The 16,248-nt window shown below is 40.3% G+C and overlaps 1 protein-coding gene and 1 long non-coding RNA gene across 2 annotated transcripts; one reads left to right on the top strand and one right to left on the bottom strand.

Annotated features, from left to right (window-relative positions):
• Positions 1-840: 840 nt before the first annotated feature.
• LOC113010941 (uncharacterized) lies at positions 841-9,714 on the top strand. The gene is made up of 3 exons (XR_003270407.1): positions 841-1,018; positions 1,170-1,307; positions 9,653-9,714. It is a non-coding gene; the product is annotated as an uncharacterized LOC113010941 (long non-coding RNA).
• Positions 2,658-14,309, bottom strand: LOC113010938 (myosin-7-like). Its single transcript, XM_026150235.1, has 39 exons — positions 14,230-14,309; positions 14,027-14,075; positions 13,202-13,410; positions 12,954-13,097; positions 12,711-12,867; positions 12,590-12,617; positions 12,395-12,503; positions 12,140-12,232; positions 11,891-11,954; positions 11,693-11,791; positions 11,505-11,608; positions 11,273-11,411; positions 11,067-11,185; positions 10,833-10,982; positions 10,568-10,738; positions 10,175-10,484; positions 9,977-10,053; positions 9,632-9,837; positions 9,380-9,503; positions 9,109-9,245; positions 7,705-7,960; positions 7,358-7,600; positions 7,085-7,261; positions 6,851-6,996; positions 6,675-6,765; positions 6,192-6,581; positions 5,964-6,090; positions 5,769-5,887; positions 5,492-5,688; positions 5,229-5,412; positions 4,989-5,154; positions 4,782-4,906; positions 4,366-4,674; positions 4,070-4,273; positions 3,685-3,981; positions 3,455-3,559; positions 3,276-3,371; positions 3,051-3,185; positions 2,658-2,784 (listed from the first exon to the last, which is right to left on the bottom strand). The coding sequence occupies exons 3-39, from the start codon at positions 13,400-13,402 to the stop codon at positions 2,764-2,766; spliced, it is 5,820 nt and encodes a 1,939-aa protein (XP_026006020.1). The 5' UTR covers positions 13,403-13,410; positions 14,027-14,075; positions 14,230-14,309; the 3' UTR covers positions 2,658-2,763.
• Positions 14,310-16,248: the final 1,939 nt, after the last annotated feature.

Genomic DNA, 16,248 nt, shown 5'->3' with positions numbered 1-16,248 from the left:
AAATAAATGACCTTTTGCCACTAGAACAAAAGACGAGAGGGCACAAATGACCCCTGACTATGTAGCTATATACTTCAACCTGCTATCAGATGTGACATGCAGCTAGTGCACTTGGCTGGCTTCTGTTGACATGGAATTGTTTTCTTCCCTTTATCCTTGAGCACAAAGATAACTTGTGAAATTCCTGTTGGCTGCCTTTGAGGGCTTGGCGGTTCAGAGTATAGCTTGGGGACAGCTTGTGACGCAAGTAGTTGAGATTGGTTTGTATTTCTTCTTTGACCAGCAGCAACAGGTGATAACCTCAAGGGAACATAACAATATGCTATATATACTATAGCTAGCGTATTGTGGGATAATATATCATTTATATAAAGCAATATACTATAATTAATCTACGTTCAGTGCAAAATGCATGAACAAATAAACCTGTATGTGTTACAAATGAAACCTCTAAAACAAGACAAGGAGGGCAAATCAGCTTTCAAAGTTTCTCATCAGTTTCTTTTCTTTGTTTGTTTGCTGTTGTTTTTTTTGTTTGTTTGTTTGATGAAGGTCTGATGAAGGTCTGGCACAAATGAAATCCTTCTACAACCTCAATTATGTGACTTTCTATCAGATCCCATTTACTTCTCCTTTACTTATCCTCTGTCTATTCCAGGCTCTAGGAGAGTACTCTTCCAGCCATTTAAGGTCTCATTCCCAGCTGTCCACGGTCTTTGTGTCTTTGACTTTTATGATCACATGAGCACACAAAAGAAGGTGTGAGGCACCTTGCCTCACTTAAGTGTGAAACTAGATCCAGCAAAGCTATTGGCAGAATTTGTCCTATGTTACTGTGAAAGGTCACTTCTAAGTGGTGTTGAACTTTAACAGAGGCTTACAGGAGTTGATTGTTCTCCTCCCTTGTCCTCTTCTCACTCATTCAGACTATGGACCTCTCTATAGGATCAAGTCCAGAGTACTGCTTGTCTTCAGATGAGGTAGTGACCAAGAGATCCTCTCATGAAATATTGAAAAGGTAATGTTGGCCATTTAAAGATTTTATTATCAACTTTTTGTTTTACTTTATGCAGAACTTCTCATTCCTGATTGCGGAAATGGCAAAAATAGAAAACATTTCTTTTAGACCTAATATGCTCATATTGTTAATGTACTATTTCCTGTTGGAGGACACACCAAGACCAGATTATCTGCTGCCAGTCTGTCAAGTCTGCTTGTATCCTGTGCTCCAAATGGCCCTCCCCAGTCTGGCTCCAAAAAGAGAGTGCTTGTTAAAAGAAAGAATGGGCACTACTACTGATGTGAAGGTTAGTAGTTTTCACTTTTATAGTTTAGTTTTTCAGTATGTTAGCCTTTAGTCATATCAAAATGGAAAGAAATAGTCAGAAATAAATGGTTGTGTCTCTGGATGATGTCCAGTTTTCTATACCCGAAAGAAGTAGTGAGAAGATGGCTCATATTTATGCAAAAAGAGTAGTCTGTGAGCTTGTTTTGTTAATTATCTATTGTGGGTGCATGTGGAGTAGAAATGTCTCACTTATCAAGCACTGTGTCATTTACAGTTCTGTACATAAGCATATTGTTCTTAGTAGCTTCCTAGAGTAATAATAATAATAATAGTTCAAGACTACATTCATAAAATTCTTCTGCATTTTCTAGTTGGTAGTGTCATTTAAGTAAGTGTTATAGAAAAAAAATGGATTTATTTTCTTATTTGAATCAATCAACCTGAATTCTGCAGTCCTCTCTTCACATGTCACTAATTATTCTTTTAAAGTCTTCTTCAATACCATTGTCACCTATTTTAATCTCATTTAAATCCAGAACACCCAAAAAACATTTAAAAAAATGTTAGATGTCATGCTACAGGGAAATATAAAACATATAAAATGACTGAAATTTTAAAGAAAATGACAAAGCAAACTCTTCTTATCATGTAACATGTAGAGTAAGTTCCATTATCAAACTATAAGAAATGGATCTGTGAGCGCCATCTGGTGGTCATTTGATGTTTGACTGACTTCTGATGAATGAGGTATAAAAGCTGCCTAGTAATAATACCATTGTCTACCTTACAAAATAAAGCGCCTTGAGGCGACTGGTGTTGTGATTTGGAACTATATAAATAAAATTGAATTGAATTAATAATAGTCCCAATGGGAACGACTTTGTCATTTATAAGCTACACATAGTTTTCTGCAACACATTTTTTATTTCTAAAAGCTCAAAGAAATTGATTTAGTGACCATGGTTTCGAATTTTGTATTCTCTACTATATTGAATACCAAAATGCTTTTTTTATTGTAATGTATTAGTTTTTGTGATTTTGTCTGAAATCACAGTAAGTACAACTGACAACTTGTTCCCTCCTTTCATTGGAAAGAAGTGTGAGAGGGAAAACTACATATTACTATATCTATGGGGAAATTCAGTCAAATTACCGATACATTCCTTATAATGCAATTCTTTAATACCAGTAATAGACATTTAAAACATAACACTTTTACTTTATCTTTGTTGCTATCCTTTTAGTTAATTTTGATCTTATTTTTCTACTAGTTTGGTTCAAATTTTATATTTTTTTGTTTTGTAAAATCAAGTTTGGTTCTCACCAGTATAAACAGCAAACACTTTTATCAATGAAACTCACAACACTGTTTGAGATGCTCATTAACTTTATTCTACTAAACAAAAACACATGCATAGGGAGACTTCATTGCAGGACCAAGAGGTGTCTCAGAAATGATCATTTCAAGGTGAACTTCATTCTTCATCAAGTCCTTTCTGAAACAAGAAAGAGGGGAAAAGAGGATCATTAGTAATCATTTTTTGATTTGAAAAGAAGAGCTGGATTGTAAATGAAGTGAAAACAGTCAATGCTCACTCTACAGTGATTCTGCAGTGAGACTACAATGCATGCTTTCGCTTTTATTTTTGTCAATGATCCTTGAGATAAAAAGCTAGAATTTGTGTTGGTGATCTGTCAGCAGGATGCTAAGAGTCCTACTATTCCGGACTAACACTTTTTTTTAACATGTACACATACGAACCTTTGATCCCACATCACGGCTTTTGGCGCGCAGCTTGTTGACCTGAGACTCGGCAATGTCAGCTCGCTCCTCAGCTTCATCGAGCTCATGTTGAAGTTTGCGGAACTTGGTAAGATTACTGTTGGCCTGTTCCTCCTGTAGAACAGAAGCACAATATTGTTTGTAAAGAAAATATTCAGTCAGTGGTCAGATGTAAGGGCGGTATTTAAAATCTGTATAACTTACAGCTTCCTCTGCAGCCTTCTTGTAGGACTTGACCTTTAGCTGCAGCTTGTCCACCAAATCTTGAAGACGTGCTAGATTTTTGCGATCTTCTTCGGTCTAATTAGTACAAATTTTTACATAGTTTTGTTTCTGAGTATAATTTCCATCAGACAAGCTAACTGGTTAAGAATTAAAGTTACCTGATAAGTAAGCTCCTTGATACGCCTTTCATACTTTCTTACTCCCTTCACAGCATCGCTGGCCTTTTTCTGCTCATTTTCCACCTCATTTTCAAGTTCCTTGACCTATAAAATTCAGATCCCACAACAAAATTCAGATAACATCACTTAAATTTAGACCAGCTATTTATTTGATATATAGATGCTGTAGTCAAAGAGATTATAGGGAGAGACTGAAGTGTTATACCCACCCTGGCCTCGAGCTTCTGAATCTGCTTCTTGCCTCCCTTCATGGCGATCTGCTCAGCTTCATCCAGGCGGTGCTGCAGGTCTTTGATGGTTTGCTCCATGTTCTTCTTCATTCGCTCCAGATGAGCGCTGGTGTCCTGCTCCTTCTTCAGCTCCTCTGCCATCATGGCAGCATCAGTGATGGCCTTCTTGGCCTTCTCCTCTGCATTCCTGCACTCCTGCACTGCCTCCTCCACTTCAGTTTGAAGCTGGGATGTATCAGCCTCCAGCTTCTTCTTTTGGTTTATCAGGCTGGTGTTCTGGTGTTCAGATGAAAAATATGATTTTTTAAATTCCTGAGTATATTTTCAATAGATAGTTTCTGTATCAAGTCTTCTCCAGTCTTACCTGTGAGTGCAGTAGCTGCACTCTCTCACTGACATCCAGCAGCTCTTGCTCTGCAAGTTTGCGGCTTCTCTCCGTTTGATCCAGAGCTGCTCTCAGCTCCTCCACTTCAGCCTGAAGAAGGTTGTTGCGTCGCTCAACAATGGCAATGTTTTCCTTCATATCATCACTGGCTCGCAGAGAGTCGTCCAGCTGAAGTTGAGTATCCTTGAAGATAAAAACCCCCAAAATTTTAACTGATGTTTCACTTTGGTTTTGATTTTTGTTTCAAAGAAGTAGAACTGCTTGTTTATTCAGACCTTCAGATGGGCATGGACGGCCTTAAGTTGTTTCTGGGCCTCAGCTGCCTGCCTGTTAGCCTGGCTTAGCTGGATCTCCATCTCATTGAGGTCTCCTTCCATCTTCTTTTTCAGACGCAGGGCCTCATTCCTGCTGCGAGTCTCAGCCTCCAGAGAGCTTTGAAGAGTATCCACAGTTCGCTGGTGGTTTCTTTTCGATTGCTCCATTTCTTCATCTTTCTCAGCTAGCTTGCGCTCAATGTCAGCCTTTACTTGGTTAAACTCAAGTTGGGCTCTGAGAATCTTCCCTTCCTCATGCTCCAGTGTGGCCTGTCACAAATAGAAATTAGACACAATGACTACATAACTTGTAATGAATTAATCCTCACAACCTAAAATCTTTCAAATTTGAAAAAGGCCAGTATGCAGCAGCTTACCTCTGCTTCCTCCAGAGCTGTCTGTATCTCAGACTTCTCTTGTTCCAACTGCTTTCGAATCTTCTCAAGCTCATGAATATTCTTTCCACCTTCGCTAATTTGTTCAGTGAGGTCAGATATTTCCTCTGAGGGCATATTGTAAAAAATAAATGCCGTTATACTGTGAACAAACTGTTCATGTATGATTTTAATGGGTAATTATGTCACCTTGTAAGTTCTTGTTCTCTCTCTTCATGGTCTCCAAATGTTCAAGAGATTCTTCATAGGAGTTCTTCAGTTTGAAGAGCTCAGTGCTCAGAGACCTGGCATCTTTCTGAGAGCTCTCCAGCTCTGTTTGAGACTCCTCGTACTTCTGTTTCCACTCTGCCAAGACCTACAAGAAAGTTTTCATTTTAGATAAAAGATTGACCTTCTGCTTCAGTGAAATAATAAGTGCCGGATGAAAACCTTGTCAAAGTTTCTTTGTTTCTTGTCCAGAGCAGCAGCAGCAGCATTAGACCTCTCTACATCCACCATGAGATCTTCAATCTCATTCTGCAGCCTGTGTTTGGTCTTCTCCAGAGAGGAACATTTAGCATTCACTGCTTCAACAGCCTCCTCAGCCTCCTGCAGACGCTGAGCCAGCTTCTTTCTAGGTGATGAAAATATGTATTTGTGGTTAAACGCTCTTTACCTTTGCTGAGTTCGTGGACTTAGTGTATTTGGCTTACTTGGCCTCTTCTAGTTCTTCGGTCCTCTGGATGGCATCAGTTTCATACTTGGTTCTCCACTGAGCCACCTCAGAGTTGGCCTTGGACATGCTACGTTGCAGTTCAGCTTTAGCCTCCTGCTCCTCCTCATACTGCTCCCTGAGCAGGTCACAGTCATGGCGAGAAGACTGCACTGCATGGGCTAATGCGTTCTTGGCCTAAAAGAAAATGTATCTTTATGCACTGGGTGTACCAATGGTCTCTACCTAATGAGGTTACACTGATGATTATTTGCTACCTTGACTTCTTCCTCCAGTTGTCTTTTCAGGTCTTCAATTTGCTGAGTGTACGACTGTTTTCCTCTCGTGAGTTGAGACACCAGAGAATCCTTTTCCTCAAGCTGCCTCAAAAGTTCACCTTATTTAAGCATAACATTCAATTCAGTACCGCACACTGGCACAACTAAAATATGCTGTTCAGGTCTAATGCATACCGTTCTCAGTTTGAAGCTTTGCTTTCTGCATGGTGAAGTCATTGATGGCACGCTGTCCCTCTTCTGATTTTGTTTTATATTCATTCATCTGGTCTTCCAGAGACCTGCACATTTTCTCCAAGTTGTTCTGTGAACAAAAAGCAGTAGATGGCCAATCATGTACACAATTATAAAATTAATGTTTGATTTGGCAATGAGAACAATCCCTAATACCTGAAAGTAACTTACCTTTGCCTTGACAATTTGTTCCATATTGGAGACCACATCATCCAGCTCCAGTCTGAGCTCACTCTTCTCCTTCTCCAGTTTCTGCTTGACTCTCTGCAGGTTGTCAATCTGCTCTCCCAGCTCAGCAACACTGTCGGCTTGTTTCTTCCTGAGCGTGGCAGTAGTGGCTTCGTGGTGCAGAGTGGCCTCTTCGAGGTCTCTGCGCAGTTTCTGGAACTCGGCCTCCCTCTTCTTGTTCATCTCAATCTGGGCAGCTGTGGCTCCTCCAGCCTCCTCCAACCTCTCACTGATCTCCTCCAGCTCTCTGGCCAGGTCAGCTCTCTGCTTCTCCACCTTGGCTCGAGCAGCTCTCTCTGCCTCAAGCTCTTCCTCCAGCTCCTCAATACGAGCCTAGACCAAAATCAAGGCACACCATGCCATGAAATTTTGTTGCTCTACGTTACTTTTCACCACTTTTCACACTTTGTTCTATTCTTTTATCACCTGCAACTCCTTCAGTTTTTTCTGGAGCTGGGCACTCATTACTTGTTCATCTTCTATTTTACCGTTCAGTTGACTAATCTCAAAATCTTTCCTGTGGATGGAAAAAATATATTTTGCTGGTACAAAATAACTTTGTTATGAAAACAAGTGTTAGAAGTTCAGTTCTTAATTCTTACTTCTTCAGCCTCTCTTCGAGCTGCTGCTTATCATTTTCTAGGTCCATGATACTTTCTTGAGCTAACTTGAGGTCTCCTTCAAGCTTCCTCTTTGCTCGCTCAAGGTCCATACGGACTTTCTTTTCTTGTTCTAAAGACCCCTCAAGCTGTGGGGAAAAAAGTAAATATATATAAAAAGTAAATATATATAAAATGTAAATACATAAAAAAGTATTATTATTTAAAAGTTCTTACATCATCCACTTGCTGCTCCAGCTTAGCCTTGGCCTTGGTCAGAGTGTTGACTTTGTCTTCCTCACTCTGCAGGTCGTCCAGAGTTTGCTGATGAGCTTCCTGTAAAGCTTTCTTTTCCTTGGTCAGCTTGGCAATGATCTCATCCTGAGCAGCCATCTCTTCAACAAGGTTCTTGACCTGTTGCAGGTAAATGATGGTATTACAAATTCTGTGCACAGTTTAGAAACGTCTCTTTTTCATACCCTTGTTGTCAGAAATAGAAACATCAAGTACCTTGTTCTCAGTGGCATGCTTCTCCTTCTCCACTTTAGCTAGAGTTAACTCTAAGTCATCGATGTCTTTCTTCAGCTCGGAGCACTCGTCCTCCAGCTTCCTCTTCTTAGCAGTCAGTTCTGCATTCATCTCCTCCTCATCCTCCAGCCTCTCTGTCAGCTCTTTGATTTTGGCCTCCAGCTGAATTTTGCTCTTGATCAGCCCCTCACATCTTTCTTCAGCATCGCCTAGATTGTCTTGCTCCTGAAGACAAAAAGTATGACATACGCATTAAGCCGACAAACACACACAATACATGTGATGTTGATATTTGTTGTCATACTGTAAGAAACTATCCTTTAACATACAGCCTGAACTTGGAGCTGCAGGTCGTTCTTTTCTTGGAGAAGAGTGACCATTTTCTCTTCCAGTTCTTTCCTGCGGGCTTCTGATTTTGCATAAGCCTCTTTCAGTTTGGCAAACTCTTCCTTCATGTTGGCCATCTCTTTCTCAGTCTCTGCTGACTTCAGCAGAGGTTTGATCTTGAAGAACATCTTCATCCAGGGCCAATTTTTGACCCCCATGAAGGCACGGATGTTCCACTGGATCACAAGAAGAGCATCCCTGCAGACATTTGACTTGTAAAAAATTCTGTAGTAATCCAGACTCTGCTTATTTAATGTCAATCAATCGTTTTTTCAGTCTTCAGTTTGTGAGTGTGAAAGTATCTATTATATCTAAATAAACCTGAAAATATTAATTGTCAGAGTAAATTGTTTAATGTTGCCATTGTTGTACTTAAATTTGTAAACTTTGCCTTAAACAGCATGTTTAGATATTCTTTTGTTCTCCTCCCCGGCCTGTTGAATGCTGGGGAGGCTGGAATGTTTAACCGCAGGCACAGTCCATGTGAGATTCTGGTTTCCTTATCTTGTGGAGGATGTTCACTCACGGCCATTTAGCCATACTCATCTAGCCTAACCATTAAACCATTAAAGTTAGGCCATATACGGGTGTGGGGAGATGTCCTGTGGATAACTAGGAAATGTGGTTAAACAGTTGTAAGCATATATTGTGTGGCGGGAAGTCATGTATACACACACACACACACACACACACACACACACACACACACACACACACACACACACACACACACACAGTGTTTTAACTTTTTGTGACCATATGGGTGGTGCTTGTATTCACTGAATAAAAGGCTGCAGGGAAGGCTGTTTCTTTGAAGTTGGCTGGGAAACAGGTGAGGAGCGTTCAGCTCCAAGAGCCTGGTTCCGACCAGCCTTCCCTTGCTATCAAGTAAAGACCGGTTAAGTTGTTGTCTTGCTTTCTTCATGGGTGATGAGTCTCTGAGCTAGCGGGCCTGCTAAAGCGCAGAACCAACATTAATTAATAAATAAATTACGTTCTTTATTTAATTTGTACCCTTTATGAAGATGTTTTCAGTGTTCCAAGGAAAATAAAATAGCTTGCTAGGATAGTGTAAGGTATTGAGACTACAATACAGTGTCAGAGGACTTTTACACCAAACTCATTTGGTTCAAACTTTTGGACTTCACCTGATCCTAAAAGTAATGTTGTGAAACCTCCTCAAAACTAAAGACCATAGCACACAACCTAGCGGTGTTTTTGACTTTCAGTTAATGAAAGGAAGACGAATGCTACCTTTACTAAAATGTTTTGTCATTTCTTTGATATTCCATTTTTCATGTAACTTTTGAACTGATTTGAAATCGGAGTTTCATTGTACCAAATACCTGCGTTCAACAATCTTCTGAAATTCAATTCTTGCAAGAACACCTCGGGATCTTGCTTGTATCCTCGTGATGATTAGAGCTAAACGGTCATCTCGCATCTCCTCCAGCAGTCCAAGCAACCCAGCTTTGAAGAATACCTAAGATCAAGAAACCCATGTTGAAGGCACTTTTTGTGTGTGTTAGAATTACTCTTGACCACTTTATTATCATCATGGACATGATAACACCAAGAATAACAGCATATGCCAAAATTTGTTCTATCAGTACTGACCTTGGTGTGACCCAGTTTGTACTGGTTGTGATCTATATCCAAAGAGCCCAAAAGCTTCTCTGAAGCCTTTTTGTTATCGATGAACTGTCCTTCAGGAATAGCACTTGGGTTTAAAATGCGATACCTGGGGGAAAAAAGTGAGCATTTCAACTTTATTTTATATTACATAAAATGTCAAACCACAAAAACACACCAGAATGGATAACTAAGAAATTTGATGTTGCTTATATTTTCCAATTATCTAACAGACACCTCTGCTTGAAATCTCCATAGAGGATCCTGTTGGGGAAACCCTTTCTGCAGATCCTGATGCCTTCCAGCACACCGTTACAGCGCAGCTGGTGCATCACCAGAGGGTTCTCCATGGCCCCTGGAGTCTTGGTCTCGTTGGGGATGATGCAGCGTACAAAGTGAGGGTGAGTCGACCTCAAGTTGGTCATCAGCTTGTTCAAGTTCTCCTGATAGCACATCATAGAGAAAAGAATTGCCATTGTCCTTCAAAATACATTACAATTCAAAATGACTTTTAAGGTCCTAAATTCAGGAATAATGTTTCTATTAACCAATCTATAACATGTACAGTTATACTGGTATTACCCTGTGCAAAGCTGATACAGTTTGGAAGGAAGAACCTTTCTTCTTGGTTCCACCTTTGCCCTTCCCACCAGATTCAGCTGTAAGATACAGTTGTTATTTGTGGGAAAGTGGGCAGGGGAAGGTTGGGCTAGTAGCTTATTACATGATGCTTTAATAATCACTTGTAAACTAAGATGCTAGTAATTTTTTAAAACCTACCCGAGTCAGCTCCTGCATAATTTGCAAAGAGAGTTGCAAGAAGTTTGACGGTCGACTTTTGGTACAATGCCACAACAGTCTCATTCAGAGGATCCTTGTTCTTCACCAACCAGTTGTTGATATTATAATCAACAGTTCCAGCGTAGTGAACCAGGGCAAAGTGAGCCTCTGGTTTTCCTTTGACAACTCTGGGCTTCTGGAAGTTGCTGGATTTTCCCAGGTGGTTGTCATAGAGCTTAGCTTTAAAGGTGGCATCACTGGCTTTGGGGAACATGCACTCCTCTTCAAGGATGGACATGATACCCATGGGCTAAAGGACAGAAAGTATAAGTGTTTGTTAAAGACTATATTTGTATTAGTTTTAGCTGAACATGTAATTGTACAGTGTTTCACCTTTTCAATCAGGTCGATACAGGCCTGCAGATCCATGCCAAAGTCAATGAAAGTCCATTCGATGCCCTCTTTCTTGTACTCTTCCTGCTCCAGTACAAACATGTGGTGGTTGAAAAACTGTTGCAGTTTTTCGTTGGTGAAGTTGATGCACATCTGCTCAAAGGTGTTGAACTGAAGTGAGACGGACAACAGTATGATCAGGATTTAAATTGTATTTTACATCCAGGACTACCATATAAGAAGAATATAATATTTCCAAACTCACATCAAAGATCTCAAATCCAGCAATGTCAAGCACCCCAATAAAATACTGCCGAGGCTGTTTGGTGTCCAGGGACTGGTTGATTCTTATTACCATCCACAGAAACATCTTCTCATACACTGACTTTGACAGCGCACCGATAGCATAGTTCACCTAACAAGGAAATGCATAAAAGTACACCTTGATAAAGTTTAGGGAATTATTTTGGAATTCTCCAAAAGTTTCATATTATCTCACCTGGGCCACATTTTGTCCCTTGGTGACCCACTCATTTCCTACTTTGACTCTTGGGTGACAGAGACCTTTGATGAGGTCAGCAGAGTTCAGGCCCATCAGATAAGCTACTTTGTCAGCATCTGTGGCAAAATAGCAGTTTTGATTTAAAGTCATCAGTGCCCACAGAGATCCTCACTGACTGTAGTTTGTCAATAGTCTTCTCTCACCTTCAGTACCATCAGCCTCTGCCTGCTCTTCTCTCTGCTTCTGTTTAAACTTCATGTTGCCATAGTGCATGATTGCACCAGTAAGCTTGTAAATACTGTTCTTCTCTTCTTGAGTGAAGCCCAGAACATCAAAGGCTTCCTGACAAAAATCAAAAACATTATTTTACTATTTTCGTTTTTGCTTTTGAATTTTCGACTAAAATTGCCGCAGTGCATCTAAGATTCAACTCACATCAGTGGCCATCAGCTCTTCAGAATCATTGATAGAGGCTACTGTTGTCTCTCCTTGGGAGATGAAGGCGTAGTCATAAGGGTTGTTGGTAATGAGCAGCATCTCTAAGGAGATAGAAAAATATAAAATTACAAAATGTCTAGCTGTTTTCCATATAGTGATAGTTCTTAAGGTTAATGACTGTGTACCCAGAAGTTCAGGCTTTATCTGAGACAGGATCTGGTAGAAAATGTGGTAGTCCCTCTCAGCTTTGAGCTGGAAGGTCACACGAGACTTTTCTAGAAGGTCTGTAAGAGAAATCAATTATTTGTAACTTATCTGGTATACAGATAAGTTGCATGTAATAAGTCTACTTTCAAATTTTCCACATAAACACAGTTACTTACAAGTTTCAATGTCAGCAGAGGCCAGCTTTCCTCGGTTGTCAAAGTGAATACGGATGAATTTCCCCTGTTAGGTGGAAAAAAGCAGATTTTAGTCATCATATAGCCATGCACAGGGTTGGTGTGACAAAGGAGAATGCAAGGGATAGAGTGAAGTTGAGGCAGATATTCCACTGTGGTGACCCCTAAAGGGAGTAGCTAGAAGAAAAAGATGGAGATGATAAAGGGAAAGAAGAATCTAAAGACACTCACAAATCTGGAAGAGTTGTCATTCCTGATGGTCTTGGCATTGCCAAAGGCCTCTAGAGCGGGGTTAGCCTGGATAATTTGATCCTCCAGGGTTCCCTGATGTGAAAATCAAAGACAAGATCTAAAGTGCAAAGCTTCCCAAGTGGAATTGTGATTGTGAAAAGCATCTTGAGGCACTTGTTGCTGTGATTTGGTGCTATACACATACCCATGAATTGAACTGAATTGAATTGAATTGAATTGAAAATGTTTGAAAACCTTCTTCTCTGCAGCTGGATCTTTCTTCCCACTTGGGACAGCAGCAATGCTGGCAAAGTACTGAATGACACGCTTGGTGTTGACAGTCTTTCCAGCTCCAGATTCTCCACTGAGTAGAAAAAGACATACATTTCAAGACCAAGAAGTATAACTCTTAACTGCTGAAAAAAGACCCTTGTTGGTAAAGTTACTTACGTGATAAGGATTGACTGGTTTTCTCTGTCTGTCAGCAAGAGAATATCAGAAGATCAGGGAAAATGCGACGATGTCCAAACAAAATGTCAATCAAGATGAATGCTAAAAGGGATATTTGTACCTGCCAGCATGTACTGGTAGGCATTGTCAGAGATGGAGAAGATATGAGGAGGAGCTTCAGTCCTCTTCTTTCCTCTGTAGGCAGCAACCACCTCCTGATTGTAGACTGGCAGCCACTTGTAGGGATTGACAGTCACACAGAACAACCCAGAGTAGGTCTGATAGTTGGTGAAAAGAGGAGAGCAAAGTGTCAAATATGTAGAATTTGTGGGAGGGCAGTTAGTGTGTTGTGCTGTCAGCTCACGTAGATCATCCACGCTGCGTAACGCTCTTTGAGGTTAAACAGCACAGCTGGTTCATGGAGGAAGGTGAACATCGCCATGTCTTCAATTTTATCGAACTTTGGCGGGTTCTGAGGGTGCACATCGCACTCCTTCACTGTGACGGTCTGCAAATGGAAATCAAACAGTTAACAGCCATGTTAACCAAAACAGCACCAAAGTCCTTCGTAGACACATGTACACACTTATGCAGAACCTGAACTTTATTCACCTTTCCAAATTCGGTGTCAGCAGTGACTTTGTCGCCATCGCGGCTAGTGATGGTTGCTTTAACGTACTCAACTTCAGGGTCAGGAACGAAGCACTCTTTCTTCATATCAAATGGGCGAGTCTGGGCCTCCAGACGCTCCTTATCTGACTTTCTCAGGTAAGGAGCCGCCGCCCCAAACTCTTTCATGGCAGCATCCCCCATTTTTCAACCTGTTACAAATGTGAACGTTAGTCTCTAACAATGAATGCAAGCTAGAATCATTCATTGACAATTATTAACGGTGTGAACTGCAGTCGTTTAGCCATCAGTTACCAGGTAAAGTGCGAAAAGATGCAGGAATAAGCTACAACATCAAAACAGAAGAACAGCAATCATGTCATTACAATGCAGTGTTCTGCTGCAAAATCTTGTATTATGACATTCATGTGAGTGTCACACGTACCACTCTCATAACTGTTGTTGCAGACCAAGAATGCCACCCGCCCACCCACTCATGACATTTTTTTATTGCTGCAATAGTGTGGTGTCAGTCAAAAACTAATATGTACAGAGGCAAAAGACTTTCAGTCAGTTTTATTTACGTTGCCGAATTACAAAATCTCAGCTTTGCCTCAAGCTGCCGTACAATCCTTACACCATTCAAAACTCGTGTTTTAATACTTTGAATTTCAATACAGAATTATGCCATAAAAACCATGATGAGAATAGACACCCACTTACTTAGAGTATTAACAATAAAACTTGCACATTTCTAGTTAAACCACAAAAACGTAAGTCCTAACTGAGGGTCATTCCCGTTCAACTCAAACCAAGCACAGCTTTTACCTAGGGTGGGTTGGATTCCAAAAAGAAGAGCAGGATCTGTCAGGACTTGCTGTTTAGACCAGAAGAAAAAGCAAAACAAGAAAAATTCCATTACCACTACCACACAGCATCATAATTTATTACCCCACACTAATACGATGTACATGTAAAGTATGGTGACCTTCTATTCTGAACATTAAATTATATGTAAATGTTTTGCTTACCTTTGACTCTAAACCTTCAATCAAGTGGAGTGAAGAGCCCTGCAGCTGACATCTGCCCTTCATCCTTTAATAAAGGTTCTTTATCCACCAAATATGGCCTGAATTTTTGGAGAAAGGTTACACATTAAAAAAGCATTCTCCTAATTGGGTAAGTTGTACTGCTGCTATTTGTTGCGTTCACCTTGTGACAAGCAGGGCGAGAACAATACAGGACAAAGAAAGGGGAGGGCAAGAGGTGGGGATCAGGGACAGGCTTGATATCAAGTGACTCTTATTTTATTCGTTTAATTCGTAACGGGTAACTTTATATATTGTTTGTAATACTGATGAAATTCAGTTTAATACTTCAAGTCATATTTACAATCTTAATATTTATATTTGTCTGGGTTTTACTTACTAGAATAATCCACATGTATTCACTATGTCTGAAGAATCTTCAGCCTCTGTTCTATAAAGTCATTATTGTCACATGGTGTTGGTTGTTTGCTTACAGCAGCTGATAATCTTTCCTGATTACAACTTGCATACAAGGCAAAGCAACAAAACCAAGAGCAAATGGTCTGTTTAGATTCAGGGGTTATGACAATAATTCATTCAAAACCTGGTTACAAACAGTAACTTTCATTTTACTACTTAGCACCAGTCAATTCAATGCCCCTTTTCCAAATTCCAAACAAAGTAGACAAGCAAAATTAAAAAGACTAATTTGCTCCTAAAATATTGTACCTCTTGAACAGCTTTGGCCTCATTGCTCATGCTAAGATGTTTAATCAGAAAGGCAAACTTCAGCAAAGGTCAGGCATGTGAAAGGAAGGTGAAAAGCATTTCTGGAGTCACTGCTGCTGAAACAAAGTATAGCAGCTGTTGTCAAGTGAGAGCTAAGATCAGGGATCACTCACCACTGTTCTGCCCAGTTTGGTCTTCACCCTTTGTCTCACAGTGTCGTCATGGCATTGTTCCCTCTCCTTTGGCCTTGAGGACAAAGATAACCCTGTGAAATTCTTGTCTGGATTTTTTCTCTCTGATTGTGAAGGGCGGCAGTAGCAGAAGTGCATTCTTTGATGTCACGATGGACGGGGGGTAACAGGTGCACATCACTGAAAATGCTCCATATGTTGAAATGTATCTGTTTGATGGTGTTTTCTAAATGTTTGCATTAAAGCACTGGGAAGTTTTAGCTAATTAGGGTTTTATGCCAAGTATTTTCTTTGCCCACAGTCATTGAACATTAAAATTAGATGAACATTGTCGTGGGGAGAAGCAGAGACTTTATGTGACGCAGACAGATCTCCATTATCAGCCCTTAATAACTGAGGGAATTAGAAATTTGGTTTCCTATGGTAAAATGAGAATGACCTTCACTGTGGTGCAGAGCAGTGTTCCAGTGGATCAGAGATTGCTTTCACATTGTTGGACTCATTCTCATTCTCAGCTGTTTAAGCCCCTGTGGAAATCTTCATCTGCTCTTTGGTCCCTTCCTGGCTTCCATCCCTCATCTAGCTGCCTAACCCCTCTAAGGTAAGGTCACATGTTCTTTCATGGAAAATATAAATGGTGTCACTTTATGCTGGGGGTGTCTGTCTAATAATCCTAAAGTATTTCTAAACATCAAAGGCCTAGATGTTAAGTAGTTGACACACAGAAGCCTGCAGCACAGAGGTGACGGTATTAAAAGGCTGTCAAGCCCCAAAGAGTCAAAGGAAAGACAAACAAAGCCACGGCTTAGATGGTTGTGTGTGTCTCAAAGTCTGGATAGGAAAGAATAACACGAAGCAATTCGCTTATTTTCTTATAATCTCTCCATTAATAGTGAAGACCTTTGGGCTGTCTTAGATCAGGGTCAGCTTTCACCTAAACCACTGACAGCACAAGAAGGTGTGCTTCATTCAGTCTCTACTGTCCTGCTGCAGAAGCATAATGAACGGTAAGCCTGTCAAAGATTCAAATAGGAATACATTTGCTGTAAAATGTGCTCTTATTTTCTTAGACATACTCTAGTTTCTTTTTTGTGTGTGTTTA

The sequence above is a fragment of the Astatotilapia calliptera genome, chromosome 18 (assembly GCF_900246225.1).
Source record: "Astatotilapia calliptera chromosome 18, fAstCal1.2, whole genome shotgun sequence".
Taxonomy (NCBI): domain Eukaryota; kingdom Metazoa; phylum Chordata; class Actinopteri; order Cichliformes; family Cichlidae; genus Astatotilapia; species Astatotilapia calliptera.
Note: the sequence above shows the minus strand (reverse complement) of the source record. Positions and strands in the feature narration are given on the sequence as shown.